Below are 18,082 nucleotides of genomic sequence, written 5' to 3' on the forward strand. Positions count from 1 at the left end.
ATTGCTAGAGATTGCTGTGACTTGGAAAGAGAGAGAGAGAACTGGAACAAACAGTACTCTTCTCCTTTACTCACTTTTTTTTTTTTTTGCAACCGGACTCTTTGGGCTCGCCCACGACAGTCATCAAATGTGTAATTTAGAGTGCCAACCAAGTAGACAGATCCAGCACCTGATGGTATAAGCACAGATAGGAAGCTCTCTTCATCGTGTGAAATCCTTAATTTTCTCTCTATAGAACTGAAATCAAAATGTGGAGACTGCTATGTGCATTTTCACATTTGTCACATTTTATTTCATTGATAATGGATCTGCCAAGATCAATGGATGCACCTTTATTACATGTACATTATATACATTCTGTGATATTAGACACATACTGAAACATATCAGGCTAACAGATAAAGAACATTTGAATTTAAAGTAAAGAATATAAAACTTTTTTGAATATTCACATTTGCTTGTATTTTTACATGATCACAGCTAAAGACATGCACTAAACCCTAAGATGCCTTCGAAAGCAGCATTATAACACAATTTTCTAAAGACCAAATTAGGAAGATTATGCAACTTAAAGAAGGTTTTTACGAGTAAAAAGTCATTCTTAGAGCTGGCAACAGGTCCTGGAGCGGGTCCTTGTTTTTGAACAACTTTCAATCTGCATCCAGACTGGTCAGCTCTGCCTGCCCACTCTCACCAAGGAGACACAGCAACTTCCTGTAGGCACTCCTGATACACAAAGAGAGAGAGAGAGTCCTCGGTTTGAAACATTTGAAAAAAAATACTCAACCACGGAATATCTCCAGTTTAGCAAGTAACACCCGTTCATTGTCTAGACAACTTAAAAATAGTGCTAAATGAATAATGTGTGTGTGGCTTCAAGGACGTGATTCATCTGTTTGCTCACCTCACAGCGATGTTCTTGCCCAGCCCTCTCTTGTACTCAGTGTTTCTCAGACTTAGAGACAGGTTGGGGATGAGAGCTTGAACAACAGGAGGATCTAAAACAGCCACAGTCTCAAGGACACTGTATACCTGTCTGTCATAGACTCCCTCATTCTCCTCCACAAATGACCTAGGAGCATTGGGATTACACAAACAGTAAAAAACACAAATCATCAAATAGGCTTTAATTTCATTAAGATATTTTACTAAAACTATGTATTGGGGTGTAGACAGGTACAGATATTTATGTTTAAAAACTATTTTCAGTTACCTTAAGACATTGATCATCTGGTCACATGGTCCCTCTGTAGATGTAACACTACAACGCTCCACCACAAGCTGCAAAGCATCTGTGCTCATCTTCCGCACTGCAGAGAAAAACAGACAGATCAACAAAATACATATACTTTATTTTTTATTTTGAAATGAATGAGGGCCGGCCACTGCTGTAATCCGAGGTGTTATATTTTAAGTTGTCTATCCAATTTTTTCTGAATACAATAACTAAGTAAGCCTTCAGGGAATTTCTTTTAATTTGGATTAATTGGATTGTGATTTTCAAAGTTCAACCTTGTCTTATTCTTATGAATGTTCTATCCCAAGAACAGACATGTCAGTGTAGTAAAAACTTTCTTTTTTTTTTAAACACGCTGGTTACCTTTTATTTAATTCCTTCAAATTTGTAACCATGATACATACAGTGCTTGAGTCCGGACAGGCAAAGATGTAAACTGCACTTTGCCTGGTCAACAGAAGAATACTAACACATATTGTAACTACTAAAGACATGTTTGATACAATCTTGCTCATCATCTGATGTAAGTTGATAAAGGCATTTAGTATGAGATCATTTTGAAAGAAAGTAGAAATACATGCAGGCTTGGTCAGATTTATAATGCAAACTTATGTCAGGAATCCATTGGACAGTAATACATACAAGTAATCATATTTTTTTTTTTTTAATTTATTCTTGGGCTTTCGTGCCTTTATTGTAGAGATAGGACAGTGGATAGAGATGGAAATCAGGGAGAGAGAGTGGGGATTGACATGCGGGAAAAGAGCCACAGGCTGGATTCAAACCTGGGCCACCTGCGTTAAGGACTACAGCCTCCATACATGGGACACATGCACTAACCACTGCGCCACCAGCGCCCCAGTAATCATATATTTCAATGTGACCATTTGAAAGTGTGAAAGTGTATTTACTAAACTGTGCTTCTGTAGAAGCTTCACATTTCCTGAAGCTCATTAGAATCATCAGAAGAACATCGGATTTGCTAGACTTCAAGCCCTTAAAGTCAGCGGACACTGTCACCCTAATGAACAAAGACTCATTGGAGACCTTTAGTTATGTAGATAATTAAAAGTTCTCAAAACATTGATTTATTCTATAGACCAATCAGAGCCACACTAGGTGAACCAAAGGCTATTTACTATATCAGCCATATTTGAAGGCACCCATAAGTAGCTTTGAAAATCTACACTCGGTTAGCTTCAGATTATGTTGTGTGCATATGCACAAGCAAGATGTTACCCTGTGGTTCATTGACGAGCATCACACAGCGCAGCAGAGCGGGGACGGGCAGAGTTAGGAGGGTGGGGTCTGAGTCACTGTTTCTTCTCAGAAGCTCCGATAGAAACATCAGGACTGAAGCTAACCGAGGCGGGGGGGCATGACCTTTAAACTGCAGGAAGCTTTCACTGTGAAAATGGAAAAACAAATAGACTTTGAGCTGTTGAGAATTTCATTGTTAAAGAAACATTTTTTATTTTGTTGAGAAATACAATTATAAGACAAGGAATTCCCAAACAAGAATGCTGTTTAGTCTGATTAGACAAGGAAATAAATAGAAATCTAGAGTAGTTGCCTGTGGGGCTGTGGAGTCTTTTCTGTTTTAGTCACTCTCATACTATGGAACAGAATGCACGCGTTAATGAGATGGAGAGGAATCCTTTCCAAACATAATCTGGATCTGAAATTAAAGTCAAAGCCAAGCAGTTTCAGGCAATGACATGCTTACGAGAACTCAGTTGCAGAGACCTACCAGAGCAGCTCCAGGATTGTCCTCCTCAGAGACGCTCCCGACACAGTTGGGCTGGCCTCACACGCACTCAGAAGCACTGGGTGGTTGGCAATGATGCCCATGGAAGGTGAGGCAGGAAGGAAATGGTCCAAATACCTGCGGGTAACAGAGCGGAGCTGCTGCTTCAGGTAGGCACCCTGAGATTGAGACACACTGGAGGCAACTGACAGACCCTGCAGGGGAAAACATTTTAAGTGTCAGAATAAAAATGTTGAACAAATAATAGACTTAATGATGAAAGGCTTTGCAGCTTCAGGTCTCTTTCTTAAAAAAACAACACCAGGCCTTCCAAGATGTGACTTTTTGGTTCAGTGTGCTGTACGTATCCTAACCTGTAGATAGAGAGGCAGGCTGTCCCTGAGTGCTTTGTCCTGCTGTGTGAGGTTGTGGGGAAGCAGCAGTCCGTCCACAATGCGAAACAGCAGCTGCTGGGCTTTGGATGTGGCCAGCAGGGGGCTCCAGTGCTTCACTATGCAACCTAAATGTAACGACATTGAAAACGATCAGAGTGAGATACTCGACTGTAATGATTTCTTACTTCTTTCTGTGACTCAGACCCAACGGGAAAAGAAACTAAACAAAGTCATACTGAAGCTTTGCCTACAGTAGTATATGTTTGAAGTTTATGGTATGTGCACCTACCAACAGCCCAGTAGGCCAGTTGCACTCCCTCTTGGTTCTTGCTGACCAGGGAGGGTTTGATATGTTTCAGGATGTCACCAATATAGTCCAGGGCTCTGGTCACCATGTCTGAACGCTCAGACAAAACCTGCAGTCCACTGTATGTAATCCCTACAGCCTGACAGCACAAGACAGCAGATACAAAATATTCGTATTATTCGTATTATGTAAATAGAGGATGATGTAGTAGAGTTGATACGAAGGTGATATGCAAAGCAATCATCACATACAGTACAGACTTTAGTAAAGGAGTCCTGTAGGTCTTAAACACAAAGTGTTCATCACTACTCCTAAATCTATCCCACCTTTTCTACTTCAGCTAACAGCAGGCATCATTTAATTCAACACTGACTTCTAATTTCAGTATACAAAGAGGTACAGCATTTACCTCAGTTAATATGGTTAAAAGACTACAATATATTTGACAGCTATGAATGAAACAGTACCTTGACAAACATCTCAAGAACTGAAGTTGGTTCAAGTCTGGCGGCAGTAGGTTTCAGACCTGCTCTCTGCAAAATACTCTCCACCTCAGGAAGCCTGAGCACCAACCGGGTCAGTTCACACAACTGCTCCTCCAAAGCCTTGGCTGGAAGCATTGCAGGCCAAAAAACAAGTATTTTAAAAGGGTTAGTCTCTGTTAAGAGGAACAGCAAGCCTGAGTTTCTTCACCACATAAACCTTGAAAACAGAGCCTGGTTACAGTGAAGAAGCTTTAGGAACTGTATTTGAGCAAGACAACTTTTTTACAATATTGTATTGGTGCAGAAATGAAGACACTGCTTATGTTTACCTTTATCTCAAATGTTTTTTTTAAAGATTTATTTTGGTCCTTTTTGCTTTTTGAAATCAAGAAGAGGAAGTGGGGAATGACATGCGCAAAAGGAGCAACCGCTAGGCCATCTGCGCACCTTTTCTCTCAATTTGGATTGAAATTAAAAAGAAGTCAAGAAGGGATTTTGTTCATAATAACATTGGGTTGTTAATGGGGGTTGCTCAACTAAATACTGGTAAAAACATATTATTTATCTCCTAAAATGTAGGCTGTGGTATTACCTGTTCTGCTGTCAGACCCGTCTTGGTTCTTGTGAAGGTGCTGCTGTATAGTGCAGCGGAACCAGGCCCTCACTGAGAGTCTTTGTGCAGAGCCGGCAGAATCACTGCTTATTGAAGTCAGCAGCTCACTGTAAAAGACAATAGTTTCACTCAAAGAGTAATGTGTGTAGTAAGTGAACACAAGTGGTCTTTGCTGATGATAAAGATTCATAGAGATATTATATTCTGACCCTTAAGATTCAGATTGGGATTGTTAAAAATGTGATGCCCACTGAAATGGCCATACTGTTTGTATTCTTACAAGGGAAATCTTTGTTGAAAAGTATATGAATCTACAAATCTGCTTGTGTCTGAAACCGAACTGTGCAAAAAATTATATTTTCTTCTTTTTTCTTCTGAAAAGACAAACTGTTTTAAATGAGTCTAACAAGGGGATAAGATATCTGACTAATGTGAGGTATCAGATTACATTTTTCATGAAACCATCACTGCATTTTATAACTTATATATTGATATCTCAAACAGTCAAGGCTAGGCAGGCTGGTACTTCTAAACAATAAACACAACAAGTGCCCTTGTTCTGGATTTATATTCAGCTGTGGCACCTTAATATCACTTGGCACTGAGTGAACAGGGCCTCTGAGGGTGAAATAGCCACATTCTTTAGTACCCTTGAGTGTCATTTTCAAGATGCACTACATTTTATATTCAGTTAAACAATTCAGTCAAGTGGTGTTGACCATAAAAAAGATCGACAGCTGGCAGGTACATACGTTTACATCATCCCAGTCTCAATGACCTTAAGTTTTCCTATCAGGAATGCTCTGATTGAGGCATAGACACAAAGGTTCAATCTTAACTCTACCTGTTTTGAAGTAGATGAGGAAGATAGCGAGTCACCAGAAGTGGGTGAACCATGTCGTCCCAGCCGAAGCATTGCATGATGGACTGGACTGGGTTGGGCTGAAGGTCTTGAGAGGCAGAACTGGGCAGATCAAAGGCCAACAGTGTGAACCCTAAGACAGGTGAATTTCAAAGATATGTTTATAATTCACAGTAGTGTATGTATTCAAATCCTCTCCTTCTGTGTTAAATCATGGCATAAATGTTTTCAGTATGGGCCATCAGATATCCATTTTGTTTAACATTTATCCCAAACTCTTCTCCAATGAGCCCCTTCTTTCTTCCTTTCTGTGTTTTGTTTTCCTCCTAGTGGACATGTCTGACCTGCAGCAGCATCTGCAAGCTGTGCTGGAGGGGTCTGAGAGAGGCGTAGGCTGCGCAGGAAAGGGAAGAAGTGTGCCCAGAGTGCTGCTGCTACCGCTAGGTGGCGCTCTTTCACCACATTGCTGTTAACAGGAGCCCAAGCCAAGGTGGATGCTGAGTGGACACTGTGCTGATGGACCCGTCTGAAAGGACACAGACACATACACAAAAAGTCGATAAACAAATGTATTGATGCAAAATCCAAACATAGGACTCCCTCTGTGGAACAACAACTCCGCCCTCTACTTTCTCAAATCCTTTTGCTCCCCTGTTTCTCTCTTTCACTTCTTTTTCATGTGTTTTTTCTCTCTTCTCTCCTGGGGGATTACTGGGTGCGGCGGTGCGCTGCAGTGAGGAGCAGAGCAGGGTGGAGGTGGGGAAGGAGAGAAGGATATTATAGGCATAGAGTAGAGCCTAATGCTGATCCCCTGTACACAGACTATACTTTGGCTCTTCTGGCTCATCCCTGGCCCCAGCCATTACAACAGCCCCACAGTGACTGGCATTAGCCCAGATAAGCAGCTGAAGGAGCTGTAATCTCATTTAGACTGGAGATGATCCTCCTGTCCCCCTCATTCGCTCACATGGGGGTGTGTGGAATCGAGGTTGAGGTGTGCTGGGGAAGGAGGAAAGGAAAAAAGAACTAGAAAACCCCAACCACCCCTCCTCACCATTCCATCCTAAACTATGCACTCTAGTCTGCTGCTATGGTACACACATACACACACACCTCAGCGATGCCTTCCCTTCCAGCAAGGTTGCATCTAATCCGGAGAGAGCTGAGACAATCGATTAGAGTCTGAATTCATTAGCCTCGTTACTACTGCGGAATGGGCCTTTCACACCCATCAACCCTCATTGTACAAGACATCGTCAGAGACTCCACTTAATCCTCCTCTCTGCGGTTTCTTACAATGTGTACACACAAACACTCAAGCACACACACTCTGCGCCAACAAACCATTAGGGACCCTGTTTAACCCTTCCTGCTGCTGCATCTAGCAAATGGAGACATAAAATAAAATATACAACAAACACACTCAGGCATAAGCCTTTCTGTCTCATATTGTCCATGCATGTGTCTGAAACGGTATAGGGTGTAACTGTTCCTAAATCTGCTAGTTACTTAATAGTAGTTCTCCTTGACTTTGAAAAGAATGGCTCAATATCCGGTAAAAGGTCTTAATGCTTGAAAAAGCAAAAAACTTCAAAGGGAGGCTGGCTTTTTTCAAGCTAAGGATATGGGGATTAATTATTTGTAACGAAACAGATCCATTGTAATGTGCCAATGCCAGCTCACCTCATCAACCAGTGACAACCCCACTAACCCGCAGTAGAGGGTCATGGGAATGAATAAAACTGAGGAATTATGCCTGGCTTCTTGCCTCAGCACCATGACAATGGCTATCAAGAGTGAAAGTTCGGACCCTCTACTGCCTCAGCTATTGGCAGAATAATTCTCTTAATGTGTGCAGATTCCACACTGCCCTCAGTAGACATAATGATGCACAGGCTAAATTTGCCAGGCTACATAATTGTCCATTAATTGTGTCACAGAAAAGGTATTAATCACAAAGAGATACTGAGAATTGCCAGGCCAAAGAATTATGTTTAATTTGGCAGGGCAGAAAGGGGGAGCATGGTACTTTTTTATATGGTTAAATGGGTCAGTGTGGTCTGAGCCATCACATTCAGGGCTTCTGGGAATGTTCTTTCTGTCTCTCTCACTCTCCCTGTCTTGCTCTCTCCTTGGCCATTTATGTGCAAATGTGTGCCCTTCAACCCTGACACCTGAGATGGGAAGTTTGGGAATGAGCAACGCTAGCAAGATATCATGTTGAGTTTAGTACTGAAATAAAAGGGCAGCACACTTAGGTAGTTTCACTTTTGGTGTGTGGGCAGAGTCTCTGTGCAGACTGGAGAGGATGAATGTATACTTTAGAGAATCAAATCAATCATACACCTACATGAACCACTGAGAGGGTTCAGTAACACTTAACTTTACAATGTTCTTTTTATAGTGTTTTAGCTCATGCTTAAACCCTTTGTACGCAGGGTAAATATAAAGGGGCAGTAATAGAGAGATGCTGTGAAGTCTTTTTGAAAAATCACAGGCGTATTGAGAAATACAGTGAATGCTGGGATGTAAACAGGAGCGGTCTGTTTTTTTCTCTGAAGTTTAACTCATCGTAATATGACTGCTGCAAAATGTTTGGTCATGCAGGACCTAGCACTTGTTGCACGTGTGTATCTGGATCTTAGAACAGAAAAGGTATGCCTCTTAACAGACAAGTGAATCAAAGTGTGAGTGTGTTGCATTGGCTTTGCTTACACTCTGTGTCCTATCACTCCTTGGTGATAGGAAGAGTTTTACTTTGAGCTTCTTGGCATTATTCCCACTAACACAGAGTTCTTAATACTGCAAAGGCAACAAATCAAACAACCAGATCAAGGGTCCATCATCATTTTGTTGTTATCTCATTAGTCAATAGACCATGCTTTATTTCTAAAACTGAAAACATATTTTGTGATTATTTTGTAGGACAATTATGATACCTTTAGGATCCATGATTAAAAGTAAAAGTAGTTTTTGCACAACTTCCATTTCAAATGAAAAAAAGGTTGAAATCACGATGATGAAACATTGGTTCTGGTCTCTTACAAACAAATTTGACCATATAGGGAACTTAGACAATATGTCAATAAACTGTGCTGCTTTATGGCAAAGATAACATAACAGGATGATTATGAAGCTATGATATCAAGCACTACTAAGTGGTAATATGGATCATTCACTGTCCCTTGTGTTCCTGCCTCTAGTTCCCCACATAAACAGACACTGTTTCAGCAGTGGATCTTTGACCTTCTGTTAGTTTGATAGTGTAACAAAAACCTGTGTCCTACAGCTGAACCCATCCTGCCGCCCTACTGACCACAGTCTCTCAACACACCAGGAGTCCTGCCGCTGTCCCCATGACGACAGGAGGGTCCATGAGGTTCCCTTGAGCCTGTAACTCTACTCAGAGCTCCACCAACACCTGGTTAGGGTGACCTGGGGGCCACAAGGTCTACGAGACTAATGGGGGCTTCAATGCAACACAGGGTCTTTATAGACACTAGGTGGATTGTCCTGTCAGTAAGAACTATTGTAAGTAAGAGAGCTGAGTGGAGTCTGTGATGGACTGGCAAGAGCAGAAGAGATTACTCAACACTGCTGAAGCCACTTATCAGATTTAAATAAAAGCTGAAATGTTCCTCTATCCAAGCAGCTATCAGTAAAGAAAAGAATGAGAGAAACTGAAGTGAAAGATACCTGGAAGCTGGTGTGTGTTTACACCTACTGTCTCACCTGAGCTGGGCGAGGACGATCTGCAGAAAGCCTAGGGCAGAATTCAGCTCTGATAGGCGGCAAGCAGGCAGCAACCAATCAAATCCTTCATTGAGAAGTTTTTCCTCTGATTGGCTGAGACTGGTGCCTGTCTCAAAAACTTCAGCAACACCCTCCAGGTATGAGCCAAGGGGCCCCCAGAGGGCAAGTCTGCGAGACACCTCTGTGGTCTTATTGTAGAACTCTTTAGCTGTCTCATTGAAAGAATTGGCCAGCCAACTGGCCTGTGCACCCACATCCAGACCCCTCTCCTGAATAAAAAAAAGAACAAAACATATAAACATATCAGGCGATGGAGAAAAATAAAAAAAAATTGTGAAAATAGACATCAGAAATAATTTTTTATGTAAAACAGAAAAATCAACAATGCACTCTTCGATTACATTTATGATTAACAAACCTGGAACAATAACAATAGTGATAGCTGTCCCCTCCAGACCAGGGTGCGGTGCCCAGGGGGGCAGTTAGAGGGAAGGAAACCAAGTAGCTCATAGGCTCTGCTTGCAACATCCTCCAGCTCTACCTGCCTTGCCACCACCAGAAAAAGCAGCAGGAAGTTCATTAAGCCAGCCTCTGACAGATCCTGCATCTTTTTTGAGGAGAACTTGGAATAAATCCTGGAAAACATAAGAAACAAAAGAAACAGAAAAATATGATGTTAGTCTAAGTTAGATGAGATGGTCAGATAAATGGTCAGAAACAAGGTTGTGACCAGTATTTTGGTTTTTGCTCTGTAGTCTGTACAATATGACTTATTATAGGTCAACTACATGATTTAATTGTTAATTTGTGATTTAACTCATTAACTTATTTCTACTTGAGCTTATTCAATCTTTATAAATTATTTGTTCTTCTCTTACCCCCTGACTTTGGATGCTGACTAACTGAACTTTATACCCCCACTGTGCAGCACACCACCTGCCTCCATCAGCCTCTCAGCTCCAGGGGATAGGCTACCCAGCCTGTGTGTGTGTGTGTGTGTGTGTGTGTGTGTGTGTGTGTGTGTGTGTGTGTGTGTGTGTGTGTGTGTGTGTGTGTGTGTGTGTGTGTGAAGAAAGAATAAGCAAGAGAGGGAGTAAGCAGGATCTATCAGCGTGCTGGGTGAGAGAACCACACAGCACGCTGTTAGATCCTGCGGGCACTGTGGAGAAATGCCTTTAAAGATCATGTTAAATGTCAGAGACACTCAGGCACACAGCAGTAGGCGCTCGGTCCCTCTCTCTACAGCCAAACCAATTTACTGCAACACCAGAGAGAGATCAATAAAACCACACACACACATTCGCATTGCCACACATCCAGCTTGATGTTTGATCGCCTGGCAGGAAAACAGAGAAGGCTGGAGCCCCCTCCTTTCACACCCTAACTCCCAAACACAGATGCAGCCCACACAGGTGAGTAAAGCTGCTGTTTGGGTCAAAACACAAACAGCAAGCGTTCCAAGACAAACTCTGTGTAAGAAGTATGACTGATATAATGAAGTGGAGAAAATGGAGAGAGGAGCTGAGTAAGACCAGGTTAACACCAAAATCAGCTTAGTAACTCCCACAGAGGACTGTAAAAGGAGAAGGTGGCCAGGCGTGCAGTCGGAGTGTGAAGGAAAGGAGATTTAAATAGATGAATGGGTTATGTGTAACAGGGATATAAACGGCATGCTTGGAGGCAGCAAAGGGGATTTTTCTGTGTTCTCCCAACCTGTCTATCTGTTTGTTTATTCTGAACAGTTTTTTTTTTCCTGAGGTGAGCAGATGCTCCTTACTCCCGGTGTTTAAGTTCAACAAGCTTGAAGCCAAGCCCATTAATGCGATGGCCATCGGTGTCCCACAGAGCCTGGCCAGGGGTAGGAACACTGTTGAAACGCTGTAGCACTACGGTCGGCGTGCCTCATGCCTCCTGAGGGGTGGCGGTTGTGGAGAGGGGGATGGGCAATGGGGGGGATCTGGACCTGTCCCAGCCCATTCTAGCTGTTGCCAAACTCCCTACCACCCACATCTCCCCACTACCAACCCCCCATCCATGTTGGAAACCAACACAGCTTCGTTAAAGCGAATTAACCGCCACGCTCGTTAGCTAATTAGCCCCCATGTCTGCAGCGCTACTGAGCACATTCCAGACAGAGGGAAGTCATTAGGCGGATTTATCTACGACTGCCTCTCTCTGGCGCTCAGCCGGCCTGAGATATAGGATGGTCCAGTGCTCGGTTCTGATGGGCACATTAGCTTGTGATCTTCTTTCTTACTTTGGCTCACAAAGACACACTCCCTCTCCATCAGATGGCCTCACACACGCATGTCACTGCTCTAGGGAGCAGGTGCAGAGTGTGTTTGTGAGCGTGTGCACCAGGAGGAGGCTCCTTGGCTCTGGTCTGTGCTGAAGAGCAGGGGGTTGACTCCTGAGACACCTGCTCCACTGGGGGCCTGAGTAAATATCCAAGAGGCACAGGGAGACTTGGTGCACCTGGCACGCAGACAAACAAGATCGAAATGCATGCTAGTGTGTAAACACACATGGTGTTTGTGTTTTCATGCAAGTATTCATCCCCACCACACACAAAAATTCAAATAACACACAAAACACATCACACATGAGAAGATCAAGAGGAAAAGGGATTCTAACAGAGCATGTTCTTAATAAGTAACCAGTTATCATAGCTCAGTGTTTTCCCTTTAATCTTCTCTTCTGCCCAAAAAAAATACACTATGCAGTTGAGTTGAGTCAAATAATGTCCACAATGTGTACTTTTCATGAAATGCTGCAATCCTTTTCTCAATTTTTACCTTCCTTTGATTTGTCTTTGTGGGACTCCACCAACTCTGTCCTGGGCGAGGCACAGGGCCAGCACTCGGAGGAAGATGTGGAAGGAGCTGGCTGAGCGGTAGAGCTGGATGTGTCCTGGGGATGTAAGGTGACAGGGGCAACAGCAGCTGCGGGCCTGCTCCGACAAAGCCAACGGTGACTTGTACAATGTGCCCACACCGGACATTCCCAGCCAGGGTACAGTGAACGAGGAACTCTGAAGTGGAAGGAGAGAAGATAGTGTTGTTACAAAGTTTCTCACCAGCCTAATGGAAAATACGCTCTATGATTCACCAGCTCTATTGCAGTGTTCAATTGTTGCAAGCAGAACAATTTTTGAAATGGTGTCATACATTAGAAGCAAGAAATATGATGCAACTCATAATGACAATCTAAAGAATCACAGATAAGCAATGAGCTTTTACTTTACATTTAGTAAAGTTTTAGAAAAACTTCAAATAATTGAACAATTAACATAATGATATAATAATGGTGGTAAGATGACTCTATATACCGATAACCAAAAACTAGCTTAATGGCTAAAAAAATAGGCAACATGACAAGTTTGAGAAACTTTAATCATCTGAAATACACCATCAGAGTTTAAAGCATCTCCTTCTAGCGTTGCTCCTCACCAGATTCTTGCTGTAGTAGTCCCAGAGGTTGGAGACAGCGATGGTGCTTGGTTCCCACAGAAGACACAGACTGAGGCAACAGTGGGCATGCATCCTGACCTGCTCCTCTGCTAGACCTCCCTATTATTTCAAACACACACACATACAATCATGTTTAAATGACTACAAGCAATGATGACATTTTTGTCATCGTTGAGGGGTTAAAATCAAATATGTAACTTGAAGCAGCTGACCTTACTGTTACAGGTCAACTTGAGCAATTCCTCCACAAAAGTCCAGTTATCTCCTAGATGTTTCTGCATAGAAAATTAGATCATACATTAAAATGTTTTTATCATAATGTAAATATGGTAATCAGGGAAAATACAGAATGCCACATGTATTCATATATACAACCTTTTACTAAAGCACACCTAACTCCTAGACATATCTTCATGATTTTTGTTGCAAAAAAACCTTTAGAACTTAAGAAATGATGAATGTCCTGGATGAATTAGATGCACCTACATACATAAATAATAATAATTAAAGTTATTATTCTTATTGTTAAAACTAAGGTATTATAAGAATCTTGAATGTAGATTTTAAATCAAATACATCAGCTGGTTAAAGTGCAAATACATTGTTCATTTAAATATACATGAATCTCTGAGTCCTCCTCCATTGTAACAGCAGGGTATTGTCATACTGTTTCTGGATCATGAACTACAGTCTCTTACCTCATTCTGGAGTGTGCCGTCGCGGCTGTATTGCCCCAACATTGCTAAATGAGTGACCAGCCACCATGTGAATCCAAGCGGGTCTTGACAGTGTGTAGGGAGGCCACTAAACTGCTCTGCTGCTGGCTTTCCTAAAACCAGAGGCCTCAACAATGGGTTCATGTAGTCCCAGAAAGACTAGAAGGAAGTAGGTTCATACATTTAGTTTTACATTGTGTAATATTTTGTTATATATCATTGAATACATGTTGAATTGTGGTACCTGTGTGTGAAACACTTTCTTTCTGTGTTCCAAAAGGTGCATTAAGAGGATCCAAAGCTCTTTGGTGCAGGAACACAGGTAGTGATGGCTGCTCAGTGCCTCTGTAGGCCTTACCTAGAAATCAAAGGGTTGTGTTTTTTTAGTATAGAATGATGCCATCTATCATTAATATGAAGGCTGAATTAGTGAGACAATTTTGTAACACGATAAACAGCCTCCTTCAAAAATGTCATTTAATATCAATATTGACCAGTGTTTTGTGTTAACATGATATTTTTGCACTCTAAAGCAATACTAGTCTGGATAAAACATTTAGTATTACAAGCCAAATATATTATAATCAGCTAATAATAATTCAATATAATTTAATTCAGTGTTTGGTACCCATGGCTCCCTTCTTCCATCCATTCTTTTCCTGTGGTAATGAGTATATTGGATACCAGAACTGCATTTTGTTGCAGCTAAAAATGACCCAGAAATACCATCAGAGGATTGCCATGACTTGAGGTGACCACCTACCTTGCTGTATTTGCCTACGGCCAAACCAGTTAGGTCACACAGCAGACTGCACAGGTGCTCTTCAAACAAACTGGTATCAGTCATGTTCTCTCCTGTCAGGTTCACAAACTGATGGGCATAAACAACTTGGCCTGGAGAGAAGAACAGGTAGGTAAAAAGCTTGTTTCCATGATAGTGACTCACTATGAGCTGCAAGTCAGAAGATTACTGTCAAAAAGTGCAACTTTAACAGTAATGACAATGGATTGGAAAACACAAGGAACAATTAGGGTATCTCTAAACAACAACATAATTTAAGTCAAATCTTATGTTGCTACGTGTCTGAGCATTATGCTGCTATGATTGAAAGCATACCTTGCATCTTTTGACCAAGTAGGTGGAGGATCTCTAAGACTGACCAGTGAATGTCAAGATGAAGGTGTAACAAATGCCAAGAGGGAGAAAAGATCTGCAGGAGGAATGTAGAGCACAAAGTTCAATGAACATAAAATGTACTTCTATAACAGGAGGCGTTCTTTCTGATAACAACTCTCAGACATTAAAAAAATGGTGGTGATATGAGTATTTCTTCATAAAAAGTCAAATTATTTTTATTTACTGTAAAGCTAAACAACATTAAAGTCCTCAGCAGTGTTTTTCCAGCCACTTCTACATCTCTTTTGTGACCGCTCTCGATTACTTAGTTTGACACATACCTTCCCCTGATTAGATATTGTGAAGGCACTCTGAACATTGGCAGGCAGGTCTTTCAGTCTTCCTATGAGAAGAGTGACACCAAACAGCTCCTCCAGAAGAGCAGAGGGGAGTTGGGCCTCCAGCTCCTCATAGGACTGTGACTGACCTGCATCCATGGAGCTGGAAGGTTCCAGGTATCTGAATATGTATAAGAAACCATGCATGGTGAAATGAGCACACTTATTAAAAGTAGAAGAACAAACACCATTGTAACATAAATACAAAACCACTTACATCATTATCACATTGTTCTCATCATTATAGACGTTAGACTTACCTGTGCAAGAAGACTTTGACATACTGAAGAAATGACACACACTGTTGTCTGAGGTCCTCTGCTTCATAGTGGAGGCTACCTGCTTGACCTACGACACATAAACAAACACAAACAGGACCTATGGATATGCATTAATAGAGAGAGTCAGAATGAGGGGGGTGCACCTGTGCAGTTTGGGGTTTGGTGCCTTGCTCAGGGGCAGTACTAGGAAAGTGAACCTCTCCAGCAATTAGACAAACTTCCATACTTTGGTCGGAACCGGCAACCCTCTGGTTCCCAACCCAAGTCCTACTACAGACTGAGCTACTGCAGATTATTTGGCTTTAGCATAAGATGTCTGTGTTGCTAGTGAATAATGGCTGACCAAGTGACAAAATACTGATTTGAAAACTAAAAGTTGGTATGTTGGCTGGCAGATAACACATTTCAGAACTTACCAAAATCATGTGAGCTGGACTGTACCAAGGTCTCAAGCCTGTAAACCTTTTGTCTGAAAAAATAAAAACGACAAGTGAAATACATGTAAATTTACCATGGTAGACAGTGTTTTGAAACCAATTACTACTAAAAGGAAAACTCTGTCCATGGTGGATTCTCTTTCTGAGGTTTTTGCTACTATTGAAAAGAATGATCAGATTTTGGTGTTTGTGGTAACATACATATATTAGTATTTAAACAAACTGTGTTCTTACAACAAAAGTAACTGAGATGAGATGCTTTTCACATCCTGGCTTACCTTAACAGACCAAAGAGAAGCTTTGTAGATTCTACCAGTGCTGTCTCTGTTACCCAAGAAAAGCCAAAGCACTCTACAGTGTCTGTCTCATACTCCGTAGGAGCCGGGTCAAGACACAATAGCAGCCTAAAAGACGGGAAATCACATCACACTTTGTTAAGACTAACAACAGTAACAGTTTTTATGTGCCAATGAGACAGCTGATTTCACCTCATGAACCAAATTTCCCCCTGGGATTGATAAAGTATTTCAAATTCTGATCGCATAAGAGGTGACTGGTACTCAAGCTGTTGTGTCAAAAGCATCAAAACCTTTGAAAAAATTCAATAGCAGCATATATTTCCAGAAAAAAAGATGCAAATACCGGCACTCAGAATAATACACAGATGTTGCTGTTTAATGTAATCAGTGTGAACATTTATCTTAGATAAAAAAGGTAGAGTGAAAATGGATGACATACAATTTTTTTTCCCTAAGTATAGCCTACTGGCAGGGAATGTACCGTTTCAGGGAGCCTCGTGCAGTGTATCCCTCTGTAGAGAGTGCTCCTGTGGGGTCCTCTTTTGTGTCAGAGCAGCAGAAACATGGTGGTTGGGATGGAATCAGCTCACAAATACTGTCTTCTGCAAACGGAGAAAGTGGAGGGGTAAGGGATTGGCTGAAGTCGTCTGCCATGCTGCCGGTGAAGAAACAGTATCCACCTAAAAAATAAAAACAATGTGTCAAGACATTACAGGATTTGGCAGTTCAGGCAAAAAGGATTACATTACAAGATTGTTAACAGAGGTGTTGCAGTACAAGTGGACAGTTAGCAGCGACAGAATATTGTATTGAGAAGATAACTAAAACAACACTAGATATGAGAACACCATATTTATGATGAAACCAAAGATTTATATTTTATACAGTTATACTATAATGTCTTGTTATATTGAAGAATAGTATATAAGACACAAGGATTACACAGGTATGTGTCCCCATTCAAATCAATTCAACAAAACAGTAACACATTTAGAGAACAGGTGTCTATTTGAGGTCATGTTTTATTCGTCTTATAATTATAATTATTTATAAAATCAGAAATGCTGCTGCGGTGCTTTAAAACTAATAGTGTCCGCATAGCATTGTAATCTACTTCGCAATGCAGTAAATGACCCGCAATAGTTACGGAAGATAATAAACTGTTTAAAAAAGCGTGTTAGTGACAGCAGTGTACGCTTTAGATAGTAAATAAGAACATCAATATTATGTAAGTGTTAAGTCACTAGTTGAATTCAACATTAACCTCTTCCGGCTACATTATGAGTTGTAAGCGTAAGTAAAATGAAATATAACTGATTTCGACGGGGAAACTAAACACAGTAGCGCAGACAGAAAGAATATAGTAAGAAATCATTCACACACCTTGTACTGCAGCTTCTTTCGAGGTTTAATATTGCGTATAATTTAAGACAATGTATGAGGACACCACCGACATGACTTGTTTGGGTTTTCAGCCTCTCCCGCGCGCTACAACACGCGTGCGCAGTTGCGCTTACTCTCTAAACACCCGTTGATTGGTCCCAAGTTCCCCCCGAGGAGGCGTGGTCTTCATGTGACGTACTCTACATAGAACAAGAGTTTAATCTATGGAGATAAATATTTCGACATGAGGTAAACGCACTTGTTGTGGAATTCGTCGCATTTAGACCTCACTGTGGCGGACTTGTTTAATTATGTCCATGAAGTCTTGGGCTTGTTTCAACGTCAGAATTCTCCAGAGATATGCAATAATAAAAAAAAACATATTCTTTACAACACTGAGAGCATTTCCAAGAGACTGAAACTGAGCTGTTTAATCACATTTATAAAAGCTTATCGGTTTTATTTGAAGTAAAAGTTTGGTGTACATGGGGTAGAGGCTATAAAATAAGCAAACCTATAAAAACTTATATTTCATAACAATATTTTATAAAAATATTATATCAAACACTTATTGCTATTGAA

At 41.3% G+C, this 18,082-nt stretch overlaps 1 protein-coding gene across 2 annotated transcripts; it reads right to left on the minus strand.

The window, feature by feature from the left end:
* Window positions 1-265: 265 nt before the first annotated feature.
* On the minus strand, window positions 266-17,624 carry mms22l (MMS22-like, DNA repair protein). 2 transcript variants are annotated; one of them, XM_020634627.3, is made up of 26 exons: window positions 17,501-17,624; window positions 16,599-16,797; window positions 16,097-16,222; window positions 15,798-15,850; window positions 15,361-15,448; window positions 15,044-15,221; window positions 14,703-14,796; window positions 14,349-14,479; window positions 13,830-13,943; window positions 13,568-13,744; window positions 13,082-13,144; window positions 12,849-12,968; window positions 12,195-12,430; window positions 9,818-10,034; window positions 9,379-9,668; window positions 5,991-6,172; window positions 5,629-5,779; window positions 4,764-4,891; window positions 4,154-4,296; window positions 3,669-3,825; window positions 3,359-3,504; window positions 2,988-3,199; window positions 2,477-2,643; window positions 1,214-1,310; window positions 905-1,072; window positions 266-726 (listed from the first exon to the last, which is right to left on the minus strand). In XM_020634627.3, exons 2-26 carry the CDS (start codon window positions 16,769-16,771, stop codon window positions 651-653), a joined length of 3,687 nt encoding a protein of 1,228 aa, XP_020490283.2. In that variant the 5' UTR covers window positions 16,772-16,797; window positions 17,501-17,624; the 3' UTR covers window positions 266-650. The 2 variants fall into 2 exon arrangements, with proteins under 2 accessions (XP_020490283.2, XP_065814041.1); XM_065957969.1 differs by lacking the exons at window positions 266-726; window positions 2,477-2,643 and having other exon boundaries at window positions 935-1,072.
* Window positions 17,625-18,082: the final 458 nt, after the last annotated feature.

The sequence above is a fragment of the Labrus bergylta genome, chromosome 8 (genome assembly GCF_963930695.1).
Source record: "Labrus bergylta chromosome 8, fLabBer1.1, whole genome shotgun sequence".
Classification (NCBI taxonomy): Eukaryota; Metazoa; Chordata; class Actinopteri; order Labriformes; family Labridae; genus Labrus; species Labrus bergylta.